This window comes from Mesoplodon bidens (genome assembly GCF_964165515.1).
Source record: "Mesoplodon bidens genome assembly, chromosome: 20".
Taxonomy (NCBI): domain Eukaryota; kingdom Metazoa; phylum Chordata; class Mammalia; order Artiodactyla; family Ziphiidae; genus Mesoplodon; species Mesoplodon bidens.
The window spans coordinates 20,600,563-20,619,755 of NC_138181.1; the positions used below are offsets into that span (position 1 = coordinate 20,600,563).

At 40.6% G+C, this 19,193-nt stretch overlaps 1 protein-coding gene across 1 annotated transcript in view; it reads right to left on the reverse strand.

The window, feature by feature from the left end:
• Positions 1–19,193, reverse strand: part of LOC308608195 (uncharacterized protein) — a gene marked incomplete at its 5' end in the record, with an annotated part of 106,692 nt that overhangs the window by 3,534 nt on the left and 83,965 nt on the right. Inside the window, one exon of the mRNA XM_081220919.1 lies at positions 4,184–4,292. Coding sequence (XP_081077045.1) covers positions 4,265–4,292 — 28 coding nt within the window. The 3' untranslated portion in view covers positions 4,184–4,264. The remainder of the gene's footprint in view (positions 1–4,183; positions 4,293–19,193) is intronic.

Here is a 19,193-nt window from a genome sequence, read left to right on the forward strand (position 1 = left end):
AGAGAGAATAATTTGTATATTTAGGCAAAACCTCAGAGAGGGCAGAATGCTTTTCTGATATGATGCTTAAAGTAACACAAAGCCTGGGAGGGCAGAATCCCCATTCTTGGAAGATCTCAAACCCCAAATCAGAATACTCTACACAAGGAGACTATGATGTTCTAGTGCATTTATTGAAGCAATCTGCCCTGGTTTATGGTGTGATAATCCCACATGATTTCCCACACTGTCCTGGAATCCCTGAGAAAATCAATAGAAACTGCATCCCTGACTCTTCTTAGCTGGTTTCTATCACTTTCCCTAAACTTTAATTTAATATGATCTTATATATCATACATTTTTTTTCTTAGAGTCAAATAGGTCCTTATAACAAAGCATTTTTCACTCCCTGGGAAAGATGTACCCAAGGGCCAGAGTATGTTTTCCCTTTTATCCAGAGACTCAACAATAAGCAGCTCCTCATCTTTACTTTTTCCAATAACTTGTCTTAAAATCAGTTCATTTCCTTTAAAGGAGGGAATATCACATAACATCCTCTGTTGGAGGGCATATGCAGTGAGGAAAACCACTTCCCTAAGTGATTTTTTTTAAATGTACACCTTTTTATAAGGTATTACATACTAGCATTAAGGGTTCAGCTCAATGACATTTTATGTAGTGAACCCATTTTTGGGGCCACAACTAGAAAAAGAAATCAAAGTTTGTCAGCACCCCAGAAGTCCCTCTAAGGCCACCTCCAAGTCACTCCCAACCCTACTCTACCCCAGAAAATAAACAGTTTTCTGACTTCTATCACCATAGATTAATTTGTCCGATTTCAGACAGTATACACTCATTTGTACCTGGCTCAGCATTCTGTTTGCTGAGTCTGCTGAGGCAGTGATTGGTTCATTTTTATTGCTGACTCATACTCTGTGGTATGAAAACGTAATAGTTTATTTTTCCATTCTATCTTGGATGGACCTTTGCATTGTTTCTAACATTTAACTCTTAAGAATACTGCTGCAATAAAAATTGTTGTGCATGGGCTTCCCTGGTGGTGCAGTGGTTGAGAGTCCACCTGCCGATGCAGGGGACGCAGGTTCGTGCCCCAGTCCGGGAAGATTCCACATGCTGCGGAGTGGCTGGGCCCGTGAACCATGGCCGCTGAGTCTGGGCGTCCAGAGCCTGTGCTCCGCAGCGGGAGAGGCCACAACGGTGAGAGGCCCGCGTACCGCAAAAAAAAAAAAAAAAAAAAATTGTTGTGCATGTCTTTTGGAGAACACATGTACATATTTCTGTGGATATACATCAAGAAGTGTAGTTCCTGGGTCAAAAACAGTGGTGTGCTGGAGCAGTCTTGTACCAGCTTATAAGAGCCCACAGTTAAATCTTTAGGAAATTTGCAATCCAGTTGTTAAACATAGACATTATTAAACATTGTTATATAAACTTACAATTAAATAAATTATTTAAAAAATAATAAATACTCAAAACCTTTCATATCCTTATTTTTCTTTTACTACATTTTGCTATTATCTGTTCTCTCAATATTATTTGCATTTATTGTGTCTATATGGTAGAAATATAATGGTATGCTACTATGTATCTCTTTTCAAATCTGCATTCAAGGGCATCATGTAAGTAGCATTACACTGGTTTTGGTGGTAGTAAATATACCATGGAAATTGGCAATTACTAAAAATCGGAACTTGACTTAGTGTTTTGTTTATCATCAAGACTTACAAAGATGGAGAAAATATTAATAATGCAGATTAAGTGTAAATGTGTATCGTACTGGTAGCCATTACATTGTAAGTAGCATAAAAAATTGAGAAAATATTTTTGAATATTTGAAAACTGTTATTCAATTCAGCAAACAATTGTTCCTGTTATCGACAAGTGAGTGAAGTTCCCAAACATGTCTTTTTGGCTTCACTTTTGTCTTACTTGTGAATATAAATAAAAATATCAATCAACATTTATGCTGGAAATCCACTTGGAGAATGTTAAATATTCATCAGAAAACCACTGGTCAGAAGGTATAATTATGTTCAGTTTTAGTAGAAAAGGCCAAACAGTTTTCTGATTTATACTCCCATCAGCAATACATGAGAGTTTCACTTGCTCCTCATGTACACTAATATTTTGTTGCAAGTATTCCTTTTTCTTTTAATTTCAGTCATTCTGATTCATCTGATATCACATTGTTGTTTTTATTTGCATTTCCTAATGATGTTGAGCATCTTGTCAATGTTAATTAGCCAAATCCCTTTAGGAAGTGTCTATTTTTATATCTTTTGTGCATTTTCTTGTTGAGTTGGCTGTGTTTTTCTTATTGCTTTGCATAAGTTCCTTATATAGTCTTTGTCAGATATACATCTTATATCTGATGTCTTATAGGACCATTTGTAGTATGACTTTTCCTTCCCTTAATGGTGCTTTTTAGATCTGAATTTTAATGTAGTCCCATTTAAAAATCTTTCCCTCTATGGTTTTGGTGTATCATTAAAAAAAATATTTGCCTACACCAAGGTCATGAAAATACTCTCCTAGGTTACCTTCTAAAAGCTTTATTGTTCTTTCATGTTTAGATCTATAGTGTCCCTGGAGTTGATTTTTGTAGGTGGTGTAAGATGAGGATTTAAATTATTTCTTTTCTACACAGGTATCCAAATTCCATCTGATATTTCCGTATGGATACCCATATACCATTTGTTCAAAATACCATCTTACCCTATTGCAGTGTAGAATAACTGGTCATAAACTGAACAACTGTACATGTGTATGTCTCTTTCGGACTCTGTTCTGTTCCACTGGTTTATTTGCCTTTCCATGTACGAAGACCACAGTGTTTAAAATAAGTCTTGATATAAGGTTGTGTAAGTCCTCTAACTTTGTTCTTCCTCAAGATTGTCTTGCTTACCCTTGGCTCTTTAATTGTCATAAAAATTTAGGGTTAGCTATTTCTCAACTTGAGATAGGGATCAAAGGGGAGGGGATGTCACATACGTAATATGTTGGTGTATACATAGTGTGAAGAAGTCTCTTCTGATTTTGATGATGCATTAGGTTTGTGAGCTACATCATTAGAATGACTTGGGCAGCAAATAACAGAAAACGTCAAACCAACTGGTTTAAATGTTAAAGAACTTTGTCGTCTCACTTAACAAGAATCTATTCAAGGGAATATGGCTCCATTCGTGGTATGATCAGTATCTCTGGGTCCACTTCTGTATGATTCTGCCTTCCGTGTGTTTTGGTTTTATCTTCGGGCTAAGAGATGTCCATAAGCAACAACAGCCACAGGAAGGAGCAGTTTCTTTTTCATGTCTTTCTCAGGAGAAAAAGTCCCTCAACCAGAATTCCCCTCTTGCCTCATTGGCCAGAATTATATCCCATGTCTTTGCCTAAATCAGATACTAGTTAAGAGAATGGGACCACCATGACTGACTTAGATAGACCTCAGACTAGGCTTATTTCTCATTAGGTACATGTGTTTGCCGAAGTGGGTGTCTATCTGAACAAAAACAGAGTGGAGAAAGTAGTGGTAGGTAAGCATATAATAATTTCTGCTACAATTCCCCTTCAGTTACTCAATATCCAAACACATTCTATTTCTTCTATCTTCACTTCCAAAGATAATCATTACTGTGTAAATTAACGTAATTGCTTTCTTAGATGAAAATAACCCTGTGTATTTTTCAGTTAATATGTCCAGCTCTTACCAGATTCTTCACTTCCCAGAAGGACCAGAATTCTATAAATCCTCTGACCCTCCAGTACCTCTCTGTAGCCATCCCTATGCAAATGTAAACAGCAAATCTCACTGCAGTTAGCTGGGCATTTTGAAATTCTCTTTGTCTCTCCATTTGACATCTGCATTGACCCAAGGTCCCTTATGTCAGTAGAGCTGGGCATCACTGAGCCCTTTAAACACATTTTCCTGACTCTTTCCAAAGCACGGACATTCGATGATTATGAAAGTTTCATTATTGCTGCTCAGTTTCTGCTTATACATGAGATTATCTTATGATTCCAGTTAATAAAAGATATCATGGCAGAACAGGAATAACAATAGCATTTTATCACAGGATTGAGCCTTCTGATCTTGACAGACAATGCTTCCCTATTTGACTAGTCACCACAGGAAACCGGAAAAACCGAACCCGGAAGAGGCCTCCTGGAAACCAGAAATACTCACTGGGCCTCGAGAGGACTGAGCAGATGCTGTGCTGACCCCATGATTTTGATCAACAGGTACAAGCAATGTCATGCTTTGATCTCATCCCAGCAACTCTGCTCCGGACTTGCTAAGAGAGAAGAAAAGAAGGGATAAAGAGAAGCTCAGGAACTGTCTGAAAGTCACGTGCTTACTCAGCCCCATTTCCTGTACATCTTCCTCTGAATCATAGATTGATGAGGGTCATGTACTGGAGAATACGGTAAACAGGAAGGGAGAGTTATAGCTAACACACAAACGTCATACATACCCAGTCAGCTGAGTTCAATGTCATTAATTTCAGTTGAATTTGCTTACAATTTATTGAGTTACTCCAAAGCAGATAGATCTGTGTCTAAGTATCTTATTTTTAGTGACATATTTTTAACTGTTGGTACGACTTCTGGGAAAGTCATGTAACCAATCTGAGACTCGAGACTAGCAATAACTAATAGTTATTCAGGACAGTTGGGTAATAGTAACTGATGCAGTATACATGATACCTGGCACACAGTAGACAATCAGTGCTAGGTGATGTCGACTTTGTCTTCCTGATTACTGATAAGGATGGTGCATGCATGACAACCATAAAACAAAGAGCTCTGGCAGACTCAGTTCTCATAACCACAAATGGTGTTAAGTACAAGAAAAAAAATTCGGAACCTCTCCAAGTAACTGACAGCATGATGCAACATAATGGAAAACAATTGCCAAGAGAAATCGCAAATCATGCAAAAAATGCTCTGACAAAAGTGATCTTGAGGGAACTGCTCAAAGAATACACATATCTATTGATAACATTTGTTAGGTCGGTATAAAATATGCTATTTGTATTTCTAACGGAAGGATCATGTGAGTTGGATCACAGGAATGTATGTCAATTGCGCTCTGAAAAAATTGCCATCGCAGTGCACTAGTACTTGGTATTATTTCCAATAGACCCCAACCAACCATGAGTGTTAGCACCATAAGTCAATTTTCCCAGGACCTGATGGTCTCTGGATTAACCACACTCTAAGTTTTGAGCTGAGAGAACAAACAGAATACAAAGAGCTAAAAGCAACCATAAATCTTTCTGGGTCAGCAAACTTGATATCAATGCTATTCAGGCCTCCTCTTAAAAAATTTTTTTTATTGAGATAAAATTCACCTAACATATTTTGAGCATTTTAAAGTATACAATTCAATGTCTTTTAGTATATTCACAACATTGTACAACCATCACCACTATCACACTCCAGAATATTTCCATCATCCTCCAAAAGAAACCTCTCTTTTAAAGTGAACATACTTTTGGAGGGGAAATCTATAAAGTCCAGCACTAACATTTATATATTTTCAGATTTCTTTTCTTTTCTTTAATTATTATTATTTTTTTGGCCGTGATGTGCAGCTTGTGGGATCTTACTTCCCCAACCAGGGATGGAACCCAGGCCCTCAGCAGTGAAAGTGCAGAGTCTTAACCACTGGACCACCAGGGAATTCCCTCAGATTTCTTTTAATTCCGAAATACAATAAAAACTTTAATGTACTAGGGAAAAGGGGTCACTTGAAACAGGGAGAGAGAAATACTCTGGCATATTGTAAGTATCAATAACCCATTATTCCTGCTTCCAATGATTTCTGCCTCCTTGTAGCCACGCCCTGTGTGACTTTCTCCCACATCCTATCAGGATTGGTCCAAGAGGCCAACAGAATACTGCAGAAGTGATGCTGTGTCGTTTCCAAGGTAGGTTATAAAAGACATCGCGGTTTTGCCTCGCTATACCTCTCAGATCTCTCTCTCCGGGGGAAGCCAGCTGCCATGTCATGAAGACGCTCAAGCAGCCTACAGAGCAGCTCACCTATCAGGGAACTGAAGCCTCCTGCCAACAGCCATGGCAGGCAGCCACCCTGGAAGCAGGTCATCCGGCCCCATCAAGCCTTCAGATGACTGCAGCCCTGACCAACACCTTGAATAGAGCCTCCTGAGAGACCCTGAGCCAGAAACATCCAACTCAGTTGCTTCTGGATTCCTCAGCCTTAGAAACTACGTGTGATAATAAAGGTTTGTGGTTTTACACTGCTAAGTTTTGAGGTAACTTGTTAACGGAGTAACAGATAACTACTATAGTGGTGTTAGTGTCATGATTCAGCAAAGCTGCCAGCAGGAGAAGATGAAGTACGTGTGAAACGCACAGAAATACAATCAATGCACAAACCCTTTAACTGGCACTCAGCTTAGGCAGGTCGGACTGCAACTTCCTTTAAGGAGTCCTTTCCCTGCCACCAGGTGCCCTGTTGCAACCTTTTTTCCCAATCAAAAATAGTCCTTGTTCAAATAAAACCTAACTCACACAGAAATCAACAGAGAGTCCCACACAGTGTGATTTTTTTTCTGGACTCCATTTATGCCTAGAGATGGAGGACTTTTATCCCCTCAATCTCTGTTAGGATGGAGCTGAGAGAAGGCTGAAATAAATACTTTCCAGAAGGGCCTTCCAATTTTTCTGTGTCTATTTTTACTGGATATTTTTTTTGAAAGAGGTAAAACAAACAAAATGAAACAATTTAAAATAAATGCAAATAAAATGGCAAACCACTTTAGAATAACTAGGGGGTCAAGGAAGAGAAGTTTGAAAATGTTAAATCAGGTATTAATACCTTCATCATTTAAAAATTTTCTGGAAAACGACTGGTTTCTCCTCCCCTGCTTAAAAATTAACTCAGACCCTCTATTCTTTTGAGTTGTGTAAACCACTCTACAGTGTTTTGTCTTGGCACCAAAATATGTTCATATAATTCAAACCTCCAGTCTGTTCAGATCTTGTTGAAACTTCTTTGCTTTGCTAACTCCTAGTAAAGTAAATGTACTTTTAGAGTTTGGGCCACGGACTTCAGCCATGTTTGACTAGAGGTTTTTGCCTGATACCATTAATTTCTGTCACCTTGTCAACAAGTTACCAGAGGTGGGGCTAATTTTCTCTTTGCAGGAATGTGACCCAGAAATGTGTTTAATGATCCCGGGTTCTGGTTTTCTTGGATTCGCAGTGGCTCTTAGGTTGCAACTCTGGGAACAAGTCAGATGCTGTCCAGTTATCAGCAGTTGGGAACCCAAATAAGCTCGTCTCCTGTTTCATCAAATAAAAACATGACATAGACACATTTTGTTAATTGGGTGAGAAGGTTCAGACATTGGGTCCATGGGCCCACTGGTTTTTAAAACAGGCCAAAAAAGGTAATTAAGACACTGCTTTGGGCTCTCAGAATCAGGTGTTTAGACAAAAACGATAAGGTCTTTGAGCCAGACCCCTTATCTGCATCCTTCTCGTTTATTTCTATTGGTCTATTTGGACTGTCCTTTGTTGGTGAGCTTACTTATTAACTAAAAACATTTTTGTTGCTTATACTTTGACTATTTCAATGATAAAGAGAAGTCCAGAAACAATATAATGGAAATCTGTGGATGCAACATCAAGATCGAACAAATGTTAATATTTAGATTCCATTTTTTGGAGAAAGAACATATTTTAGACCAAGTCAAGACTCTACCCCTGTGGTGGACAGGCCGTGGGGTTATACCCAGTGACCCACGCTCTTGTATAGGCCCCTCCCCAGAACCTGTGACTTGTTTCTAATTAATAGAATGTGGCAAAGATAATGAGATGTCCCTCTCTTGACCAGGTTATGCTATATGGCAAAGGCTAAGGGATTTTGTAGATGTGATTAAAATCCCTAATCAGTGGACTTCAAGTTTACTGAAAGGGAGATTACCCTGTTTGGGCCTCATTTAATGAGGGGGTGCCTTAAAAGGGGATCTGGGGATCAGAGACTTGTAAAGACAGAGAACCTCTCTCTTTATCGCTGGCTTTGAAAAAACAAGTTTCCGTGAATTCCACAGCTGCAAGAAATTGAATTATGCCAATAACCAGACGGAGCTTGGAAGCAGGTTCTTTTCTAGTTGAGCATCCTAATGAGAACACGGTCTGGCTGACACTTTGATTTAAGCCTTGGCGAGACCCTGCTCAGAGAGCCCAGCAAAAAGTCTTGCCTGGACTTCTAACCTACAGAGACTGTAAGACAGTAAGTGGGTGTTAGTTTAAGCCATTAACCTTGTGGTGATTGTTATTCAGAGATAAAAAACTAATACAAGCCCTGATCTCATTCCTCTACCTCCTTCCCCAGAGGTAACCACACGAAATGATGTTCAGCTTTACTAGAAGGAAAGGAACTACAAATTTAAACAATGAGGTGCTATTTCATACTCTTTTTGAGTTGACAAAAATCAAAATGCCTGACAACCCCAAATGTTGGAGTCACAGGAAGTTTCATACACTGGAAATGCAAATGAAAATTGGTAGAGCCATTTCAGAGAGAAATTTTATGATGCTTATGTGACATAAATTAACTTTTAACAGGTTTTCATACTTTTTACTACATATATTTTGCATAGGTTTTAATATATATTATCCATAAACAATATTTGCTATTTTTGTGTGTTTTAAATTTTACATAAGTAGCATACTTTTGCAACTTGATTTTTTTTTTTTTTTTTTTTTTTTTTTTTTTTTTGCTGTACGCGGGCCTCTCACTGCTGTGGCCTCTCCCGTTGCGGAGCACAGGCTCCGGACACACAGGCTCCGCGGCCATGGCTCGCGGGCCCAGCCGCAGCGCGGCATGTGGGATCTTCCGGGATAGGGGCACGAACCCGTGTCCCCTGCATCGGCAGGCGGACTCTCAACCACTGCGCCACCAGGGAAGCCCTACAACTTGATTTTTTAATTTGAAATTTACTTGAAATTAACTTGAAATTTTAATTATGGTCATCAAAATTCATCTATTTTTATACATATATTCTTTTTAATTCAGTAAAATATTCTGTTATATTACAATACCACAGCTTATCCATTCCTCAAACTATACTGTGGCAAACACACCTGTATTCAGCTTAGAAAGTTTCCCTAGAGAATACACCTAAAAGTGAAAATTTTAAGTAAAGCTGAGTGTCACTTCGTATGTTTTTGGTCATTCTGGTTTCTTCTTTGCTAAATGCCCGTTCATGTTTTTTACCCATTTTCCTGCAGGGTAGTTATTATTTCCCTTGTTGACTTATAGGACATGTCTGTATATTCTGGCTCTCAATCGTTCACCAGTTATTTGCATTACAGATGTCTTATTAATTTATTCCCTTTCAAAAATATATTTACAGTGAACCTTAGTTTTCTCAACTGCAAAATGTGGATTATACCATGTAACTCACAGATAAATGAGATGATATGCATGCAAGTTTTGGTTCCAGTGCCACGGACACTTTATGTTCAGTAAATGTGAGTTTCCTAAATGTCCCCTTTAAGGAACTTCTGAATCTAGGAATAAGGCAGCGCCTAAGAGAATGCACTGGAGTTGCACTGAGGTCTTGTTGAATCCCAGTGTCACCACGTGCTAGCCTTGTGATATTGGACCACACTGCTTTAAGCTGTCTAAGCCTCAGTTTGCTCATTTGTAAAATACAGATCATAATACTTGCTTTATAAAGCCGTTGCAGGAATAAAGTTCTGTCTTGCACAGTGCCTATAACACAGTGAGCCTTCAAAACAACAGTAACTGCTATTATTATTACCATTATTGTTAGGGAAGATGAGAATTACATAGAAATAACAAGCATGAGCTAGAATATGATAAAGTCTCTCTATGAAAGACACTAGCTAGCTGATATCAGAAGGCAGAGGTGAAGGAGAGATTACACCTAGCCAGGGGTTGATGGAAATTCAGGGAACATTTCACAGTGGAAATGTCATTTAAATGCAGCTTGGAAGAAGGGTGGGTGGGATATAAATAGTCAAACTCGAGGAGAAAGAAAATTTTGCAAGTAAAATAAAAAAAATGCGGGGGTATTAAGCAAAAAAACCAAACAAACTCCCTAGTATTCCAGTTGTGTAGAAGTGTGGGATAACGTGAGAGGTGCTGTCGACGTCCTGGAAAGGAATGATAAGACCAGATCAATGGAAGCTCTTGGATGGCTTAGGACTTTGAAGTTAGATGGTGATAAAGGAGCATTTAATCTTTGAAGATATCGAAGTACATTGTGCACGAAATAGATCCCATTCCCTAAAAAGGGCCCCCTCTGTGTAACTACGGAGTGCTCTGGGCTATGGGATCACACCTGTCGCGCGGGTGTCAGTCACACAGGTGTCAGTGAGTGAGTGCCCGGAGGTGGCAGGGGGGAGGACTGGGGATGGTGCCTGTGACTGAAGTAAAGGAACCCAGCAGGTATGTTAGTGGAAACAGGACTGGGTCAGTGGCCTATGGAATCCAGCTTGGAGCTGCTCGATTATTCCCATCGAGCATACTAGGAGTCAACAAGGTATGAATGTTTTCTCTCGTAGATGGGATCAGTTCCTAAAGAGGACCCAGAAAAGGCAAAGTACACAGCCTTTTCACAGGCATTCCTTACGGGTCCAGATAACAGTTTCATGCACATTTTTTAAAAAAGTGTGGGTGAAACACATTTACCTTCAGAAAGTTTTGTTTTGGACAGAATGCGCACCACTTATTTTCCATTTAAATGATAGAATTTGGTTGTATCAAAATATATTGGAATTACAGTGATCTTTGTTTCTTGTGTTTTATCTAGATTTTTTTTTTTCCAGCTTACTATCACATGATCATTAACTGTAAAAGATGTTTTGGTCTTAGTTACATGAGGAATCTAAAGTAGTCAAACTCAAAGGAGCAGAGGGTAGAATGGTGGTTGCCGGGCACCAAGGGGTGGGGGGAGACAGAAAAGGGGAGGTACTAGGCAAAAAGTACAAAGTTTTAATTATATAGGATGAATACATCTTAGAGACCTACTGTACAGCATAGAGCCTACAGTTAAAAATACTGTACTATGGGCTTCTCTGGTGGCGCAGTGGTTGAGAGTCCGCCTGCCGATGCAGGGGACATGGGTTCGTGCCCCGGTTCAGGAAGATCCCACATGCCGCGGAGCGGCTGGCCCCGTGAGCCATGGCCGTTGAGCCTGCATGTCCGGAGCCTGTGCTCTGCAACGGGAAAGGCCACAACAGTGAGAGGCCCTTGTACCACACACACACACACAAAAATACTGTACTATATATTAAAAATTTTGCTAAGAGGGCAGATGTTATGTTAAGTGTTCTATCATACAGAAAAAAGCAATACGTACAGAGAGTGGAAGGAAACTTTTGGAGGTGATGGATATGTTGATGACACAGATTGTGGTGATGGCTCCACTGGTATATACTTATCTTCAAACTCATCAAGTTGTATATATTAAATATGTATAGATTTTTGTATGTCAATCATACCTTCATAAATTTAAAAATGCTTCTTTCTTAAATTATTTGTTTTCTTAACAACTGAACATTCCAAAACCGATTTATTTATTCATAAGACAACTGACTTTCCAAAGATAACTAGATACAGCTGCAAAACTCTACACATTCAAATTGTGAGTCTCAGGTTAGAACCATTTCTATTTTTTTAAGCAAGTTCTAGGCTTCAGCGTGGTGAATGGTTTTTCTCAACCAGAAAATGATGAGTAATTCTGCTAGCAAAACCATTAGGGAATCATGTCACAAGAAATGTTTATCTCTTCACCTCCATCACCCATTAGAAAAAAATCCAAAGACATTTCTAAAGGAAAGATGGAGAGCATTTACAATGAAGTTACCATATGGCTGTTCTTCTTGGTCTAAAACAATTCTGCTGGTGTTGACTGCCCAGCGGGCCTAGATGGAGCTGAAATGATCTTTGTGAGACCAGCAATTTTTCTTCATTTTCTGCCAGGACTTTTGTAGCATCTGGCAAGAAGTAAGTAAACAGCAGGTGTGTCTACCATTATCAATTTATTTTTGAGAGCCATTTCTTAAGCATTTCAATCTTTCCTCTCATTCTAACCTAACTGGTAGAGAGCATGAGAAGCGTTCTGAAACAAGGTTATTGTAATAAAAGTTTATTTATCTGGGACTTTATAAACACAATAATTAATTAATCTGAATACCCCATTCTCATTTAAGCCAGAAAATAAAGAAGTTATTACTAGCTATTACGAGCTAATAGCTAGCTTTTAATTCTTTATCTCAAAAGACTTTTTAGCTGGATGTTTTGTGAAAAAGTTACCTCTCTTTTACAGAAAGGGAAATGGGTCTTTGAGAAGTTACTTGCCTCCTAATAGTATAGATGTCATGGTGGTTCTAAGCAGACACAAGTCTTGTGACTCTTCATCATGTATATTTGTTGTCTGTGAAATCATGATCTGCAAACGACACTTGAAATGCTATTTTCCATCAAAGGGTTTTATCTTTGTTAATAAATTAATTGAGGCAATTTTTTATATTCCTATCAATTTGCTGTAATTTTCCCCAAGTAGCTGCTCCAGATGGCGCATTGGAGACCGGGACACAGGGTATTAGATGCTTTTAGGATATAGTACCATCTCTAATAATACTTTCTTCTAGATAATATGACCAGCCTTTTTAGTCCTAACACCATCTAAGTAACCAAGAAGGGAACTGCCGGCAGGAGAATGCCCATTTTTCCCTTCAGAATTAGGGCTCTTTTTTTTTTTTTTTTTTTTTGCGGTACGCAGGCCTCTCACTGCTGTGGCCTCTCCCGTTGCGGAGCACAGGCTCCTGATGCGCAGGCTCAGCGGCCATGGCTCACGGGCCCAGCCGCTCCGCGGAATGTGGGATCTTCCCGGACCGGGGCACGAACCCGTGTCCCCTGCATCGGCAGGCAGACTCTCAACCACTGCGCCACCAGGGAAGCCCTAGGGCTCTTTTTATACAGACTTCAGTACCTGCAAAAAAACCTTGGGAAAAACACAGCCCACACGAGTCAGCAATTTGGGCTTGTTGGTAAACAAAACATACACTTCTCAACAGGTTCATTTAGAATTAAACTCAAATTATGTTTAAAGGCATGGTTTTGAAGGTAGCGACAGGCTGAATCACTGATATCTTAAGATAAGGTTCCAGGAGGTATAAAGTAAACATTTAGGTCTGGACACTTGCCTCTCACGTTGTGCTTTGTGTTTTGTTTTGCCCTCCTTTGGTCCAAGTCCTAAGAATCCAGCTGAGCACAGAACTCGTTTTAAAAAAGTAAGTCTCCGCTCAGATGTGGTTTATAGGCTCATCCCTGTTATCATCCCCCGGAGCTCACAGAATTGAGATGGCTGATGTGGGCGCACCACGGGCAGAGTCGCAGAAAGTCTTCTTACACTTGCCCTACGTGAAACTTCTCTCGTACTACTTTCTCGTCTTCCCATGAGATTCAACACTATGAACATCATGCCCTTAAACAACGGAAAAGAGGCTTGTGGATGGGCATCGTCAACAAAGAAGGGACTGGGATCTTTGTTCTTCCCTCGTCTCCCATCCTTGGCCGTGGGCGGCGTACTCTCACTGCTGGCAGAAGGAGCTCGTGACAGATGGGATGTTAATAACCAGTCTTGGAACGTGGCTTGGCTGTGTTGGGGCCCTGTTTTCAGTTTCTTGGCTGCTTGTTTTGGTAAAAGAAGTCTTCGGGACTGAGATGAGCGTAGAAGCATCATGTGAATGAGAAAGGTATGCACTGCAACAGCCTTAGTCTGTGACCCGAGATAAGACCTTTTACAGACTTTCTCCTCCCCCCATCCATACCTCTAATGTGATTTAAACAGTCCAACCTACAAAAAGGAAACAATCCTTATGGGATTAAATAAAAATTCTCATCTGGATGCAAACGTCCTGTCTCTCCAATCGCCCTTCTCTCTGTGTCTTCTCCAAAGATGGTGCTGTTGGTGTAGGGTGGTAGGGGGCGCCACACGACTTCTTGAGTTTGAGGGGAAAGGGGTACTCTGGTCTTCTGATGAAGTTGGAGTGTGATCTGGCAACATCTTCTGGCCTCTGGCGTGATGTTGCTTGATCAACTGCTTCCAAACTTGCTGTCTGGGGCCAAGGAACTCATGGGTCTGTGTTTTGGACAACGTGTCCAGGCGGCACTAGTCAACTCCCACAGGTGGGCTCAGGTGGGCTCAGCTTCTCTGAATCTTCCACTGCCCACTGACTCCTGAGCCTCCCTTTTGTCTTCCATGTGGTCCACGCCTCTGTGTGGGTCACCCTGCCTTATCCTAACAGCCCCACGGCAGGTCCATTGGCCCTCGACATGGGAAGGAGAGAAGCCTGGGGAGCTACACTTCAAGCCATTTTTCTCTACCTGACCACATGGAACCTTCAGGTTTACTTGGATGGGCTGTTCCCGGTCTGATATGTGACCCAAGCAAGCAACAAGACAAGAGCCCACGCGCTCGGCTTATACAGCAACTGCCCGAGGGAAACACCAGGACCCATCTGTCTGGCCACCTCACCCCTCTCCCCCTTTCAACTCCTCACGTCCTTTACGGAATCATCTCAGGGCTGGAAAGGGGCAGCTTTCTCCCCTGCTCTCCTGCTCTGTCTGCCCCTTCATAAAACTCTAAGCTGAAGAAGAAGGTAAACGAATTTAGCCAATCCTCTCTTATGGCAAAAGCCTTGCCTGAAAAGCCTTTGTTTTGCTTCATTTAAGCTACGCTTCTAACTTTTTTTTTTTTTTTTTTTGCGGTACGCGGGCCTCTCACTATTGTGGCCTCTCCTGTTGCGGAGCACAGGCTCCGGACGCGCAGGCTCAGCGGCCATGGCTCACGGGCCCAGCCGCTCCGCGGCATGTGGGATCTTCCCGGACCGGGGCACGAACCTGTGTCCCCTGCATCGGCAGGCGGACTCTCAACCACTGCGCCACCAGGGAAGCCCTAACTTTTTTTTTTTTTTTTTTTTTTAAAGCTCTAAGTGCTTTACTTCGTTTAAACCATAGTTTAAATGACAGAGGCTGAACACTGTCATTTTGCTGTTGTCGTTCATTTTGTTTGGTGCTCCTTTTACAGGACATCTCCATCTCCCACCCTCCTCCCTACCTTGAGTGTCCTTAGGAACAAGGCCATGTGTTAGGAAAGTCAAAAGTAAAAAAGCACATACAGAATTGTTAAATTATTCCCCCCATGACATTTATGCCACCCCAAATCTTCACAGAAATATAGCAGAATAGGTTTACTTTTTGATGCTATTCTCTAGAGGAGGAAACTCAGCTTCACCCAAAACAGATTTCAAACTGAATCAGACTGGCTCCATAGACCAACCTTCTTTCCTGGGTACCACGCTGCCTTCGACAAATAGCTGGAAGTTTAGATACAGATCAAGTGCGAAGAGTGGAGGTCAGGAAAGAACCAGGCAAATGGCATCATCCACACCGACTACAAGTGCGGGGACAGAGCAGCAACGAATGTGGCTCTCGTCACCACTGTGCCAGGCGATCCTGGGAGCCTGACGGTTCAAGTAAATTCCGGGCCATCCAGTAGAAGACCTGATTGCTTGTTTAATAATAAAACCAGAATCAACAGATGACTTCATTAAAATGGGTTCATTAAATGAGGCTTTGAGGCTCGTTCTCTGAATTCTTGATGTCATCTGGGAAGCCCAGAAATCGTTCCATAATCTGGTTGCGGGGGAGGAAGCATAGATTCTGCTATTTTGACTTCCATATCCCAGGCTGTCTACCAAGTCTCTGCTACTCAGGTAAATGTCCTACGATTTGAGTTCAGAGAATTTAAAGATTAACGGGATATTATCTTGTTAACTAAATGATTCATTTCAAGCCTGCTTCATTTAAACTTATAAACACACGGCTGTGGCAGAGTTTACTCCATGCACATTTCATTTCCCCTCTTATTTTCATTGACTTTATAAAGAATGGTCATGAATGAACAAGAAAGCTAGAGGAAGAATGAGCTCCCATCCGTAAGCAGGGAGAGGAGGGCATCTCTGTGCGAGCGCGACCTCAGTGGGGGCATTAGAACGTGAGTGGGGTAGGAAGGACACCCTTGGGGGGGTGGCCTGGCATGGGGTGTCAGAGCCAGATTGGGTAAGAAGGGTGTCTGTGCAGGGGGTGGGGGCAGCCTGGGGAGTCTGAGCCCTAAGAATACCAGGAGGGCATCTTCCAGCGGGGACCTGAGGGTGTTGGAGCCCAGGTGTGGTGAGGAAAGCATCCACATGGAGGAGAGGTTCATGACAGCACTCAGAGATTGTTTACACACTGGGGAATCAATCAAATAAGTAAATACGTTAAGGGTAACGGGAGACAGATTTCTCACCGTCACAGGAGGGAGAAAACTAAACAAGCCCAGTGCTGTTGGGTTGCAATTGGAAGTATCAGTGTGAACATTTGGTTTTTCAATATATAGAGAGGTAGATAAAGAAATATAAATAGATTTAAATATACACAGAAACCTACATATATTGCCTGGCTGTCCACTGACAGGACTGGGGTGAAGTGATGCCCCAATTACAGTGAGCTAAACACCTAGTACTCAGATCTGGTTTTCTCAACACCATTCTCCACAAAAAGGATGTCAAAAGGACACAGGACCAGCTTGATGGGGCTCCCACTGGCCATGTCTGGGACAATCTGTGCTTCAAAATAAATAATCCTACTAGTAGATTATGACCTATTGAATAAACTAGAAAACTATGAGTCATACTGATATAAATAAATAAGTAAATTGCACATTTCATAAAGAATGGGGTATTTCTTCTTGAAGTACCTTTGCACAAAATACTCATTAATTACAAGGAGAAAAAGAGTCACCTTGCATTGGAGAGGTCTGGCAGACGACACCTCAGTCAAGTGATCAAAGTGAGCATCACCAATAACGGGACAAATTGAAATGACGTCTCACTGATCAAATGTGGTGAGGAGACCACAGCATCACATCTGAGGTGTTCTTTCCAAAGATGCAAAACCTGAATCTGATCATGAGGAAGCAACAGATAATCCTCAATTGAGGAATATTTTACACGGTAACTTAACTGCAGAAGTGAACGTGAACATGTTCAAGTAAGTGGTCATGAACGTCAAGGAAGTCTGAGGAATAGTTCCAGAGTGAAGGAGAATGAAGAGACCACCATGTGGTTCTGAGCCAGATCCACTGGCCATTAAGGACATTATTGGGACTATTAGTGAGATAGGGGTCTGAGGCTCCAATGCTAATTATGCATCGATGTCAATTTCCTGATTTTAGTGGCCGTCCTGTGGTTCTGTAGGAGGATGTCCTTATTTGTAGGAAGTGCACCCTAAAGTGTACTGCCATTATGGGGTGTCGGGTTGGTGACTCACTCTCAATGATTCAGAAAAAAGGCCTTTGTGCTGTACTGACACCTTTTATGTGAAAAACAAATCTTTAAATAACATATTAGAAAATAAGTAAATATGTAAATAAATTAAAACTTTTTTTTGATATTTAACATAGACTTTAGACCCTGGCATATTTATTTCTATAGCTATCATAGGTGATTTAGACAAAGGTGTCTAGTCTGATTTGAAGCAGAAAAATGCAGCTAGTATAAAGCTTTGTGCCCAGTTTCCCTAAATTATTATTACTCCTATTGTCATTACTGTTCAATTGAAAGTAAATGCAAATGTATGGAAAAGTTGTAAGAACAGTACAAAGAACTTCCATAAACCTTTAAAGTTCACCTAGATTCAACATTTGTTACCATTTTATGATATTTGCTTTTTCACCTCTTTCTTTTTTCTGAAGTATCTGATAAGTTGCAGACATCATGCCCCTTTCCCCTTAAACGCTTCTGCCTCTGTCTCTTAAGAATACGGATATTCTTTTACATAACTGCAGTATAATGATCAAATTAAGGAAATGTAGCACTGATACAACATTTTAATTTTGTCCATATTTTAATTTTGTCAGTCATCCCAATAATTTCCTTATTTCTTAATGCAGGATCCAATCCAGGTGCGAATATCGTATTTAGTTGTCATGTCCCTTTCATCTGGAACAGTCTCTCATGATATTGAGAGTTGTTTATAAAATATCTCTCCGTGCGGGTAAGATGTTTTTCTCTGGATTCGTTTTCTTTTACCCCCTCCCTTTCCTCTGCCAGGTTTTCCCACCTGTTAGAGAGAGCTCTTTTTCTACCTTCTTGAGTTCCACCAAATCCCAGAAATAGACACTTGTTTTGATGGGCAGATTGTTCAAAACATAAGCTTTTTCTAATTTTTTAAACATTTGCTGGATGAACCATGGATCAATCCCTGAGGAGTTTCAATTATTTAGAGTTATATAAGGAGCACAAATGGATTTGTTGAAAAGAACTAAATTCACAGCTGGAATGAACTATTTACCATCGACTAAAGAACTAAGAATAACTCTATACAGCAAGATACAAATCATGGACTCACAAACCATCATATCCACAGTGTGAGACTGGCGTTAGTTACCAACTGCATCTTTCTAAAGCATCTATAAACCTCCTAGCTTAGAGGAATGAGGGTACTGTTTCTGTTCTGAGTGCGTCTTCATCGTGCTGGCTCCATGTTGAGCTCTACACTGGTTCCTTCCCTAATCACAGGGCACTGCTGTGTTGTAAGGAGACTTGTAAGTACATAAAGTGAAAAGATAGACAACCAATTGTAAGGAAAGATAAAACAACCTGAGACCAAAGGAGGTATTAAGTGCAGGGAAGGCAGGGTGGGGTGGGTAGAAAGCATGGGTAGAAGGATTATGCTGAATACAGAAACAGAGTATAATGTGCTAATTATGTAACAAAACATCCACCTCATTTAGCAGTATCATAACCTCAAGGTTCTCACAGCTACAGTACGTTCATCTCTGCCAATATGGGTAAATGTTCGCTTGTAAACTGTGGACATGGTAATGTACAATTTAATAATATGGAGAATATGTGTCCAGCTGGAAGAATGGTGCCCTAATCATGTGCATATTTCCCCTAGATTTCTGGATAAATTATACTGTGTAAAAGCTAAGCAACAGTAATACACCTATCCTTCTACTAAAACAACTCCCAGCTTGCCAAATGGAAAGGTTGGTTATAAATGTTTAAACGTGCATTTAACGAGTTAACATTATTTGCTAATATTTTAGAAGTACTCGCCTTAGAATAAGGGTATT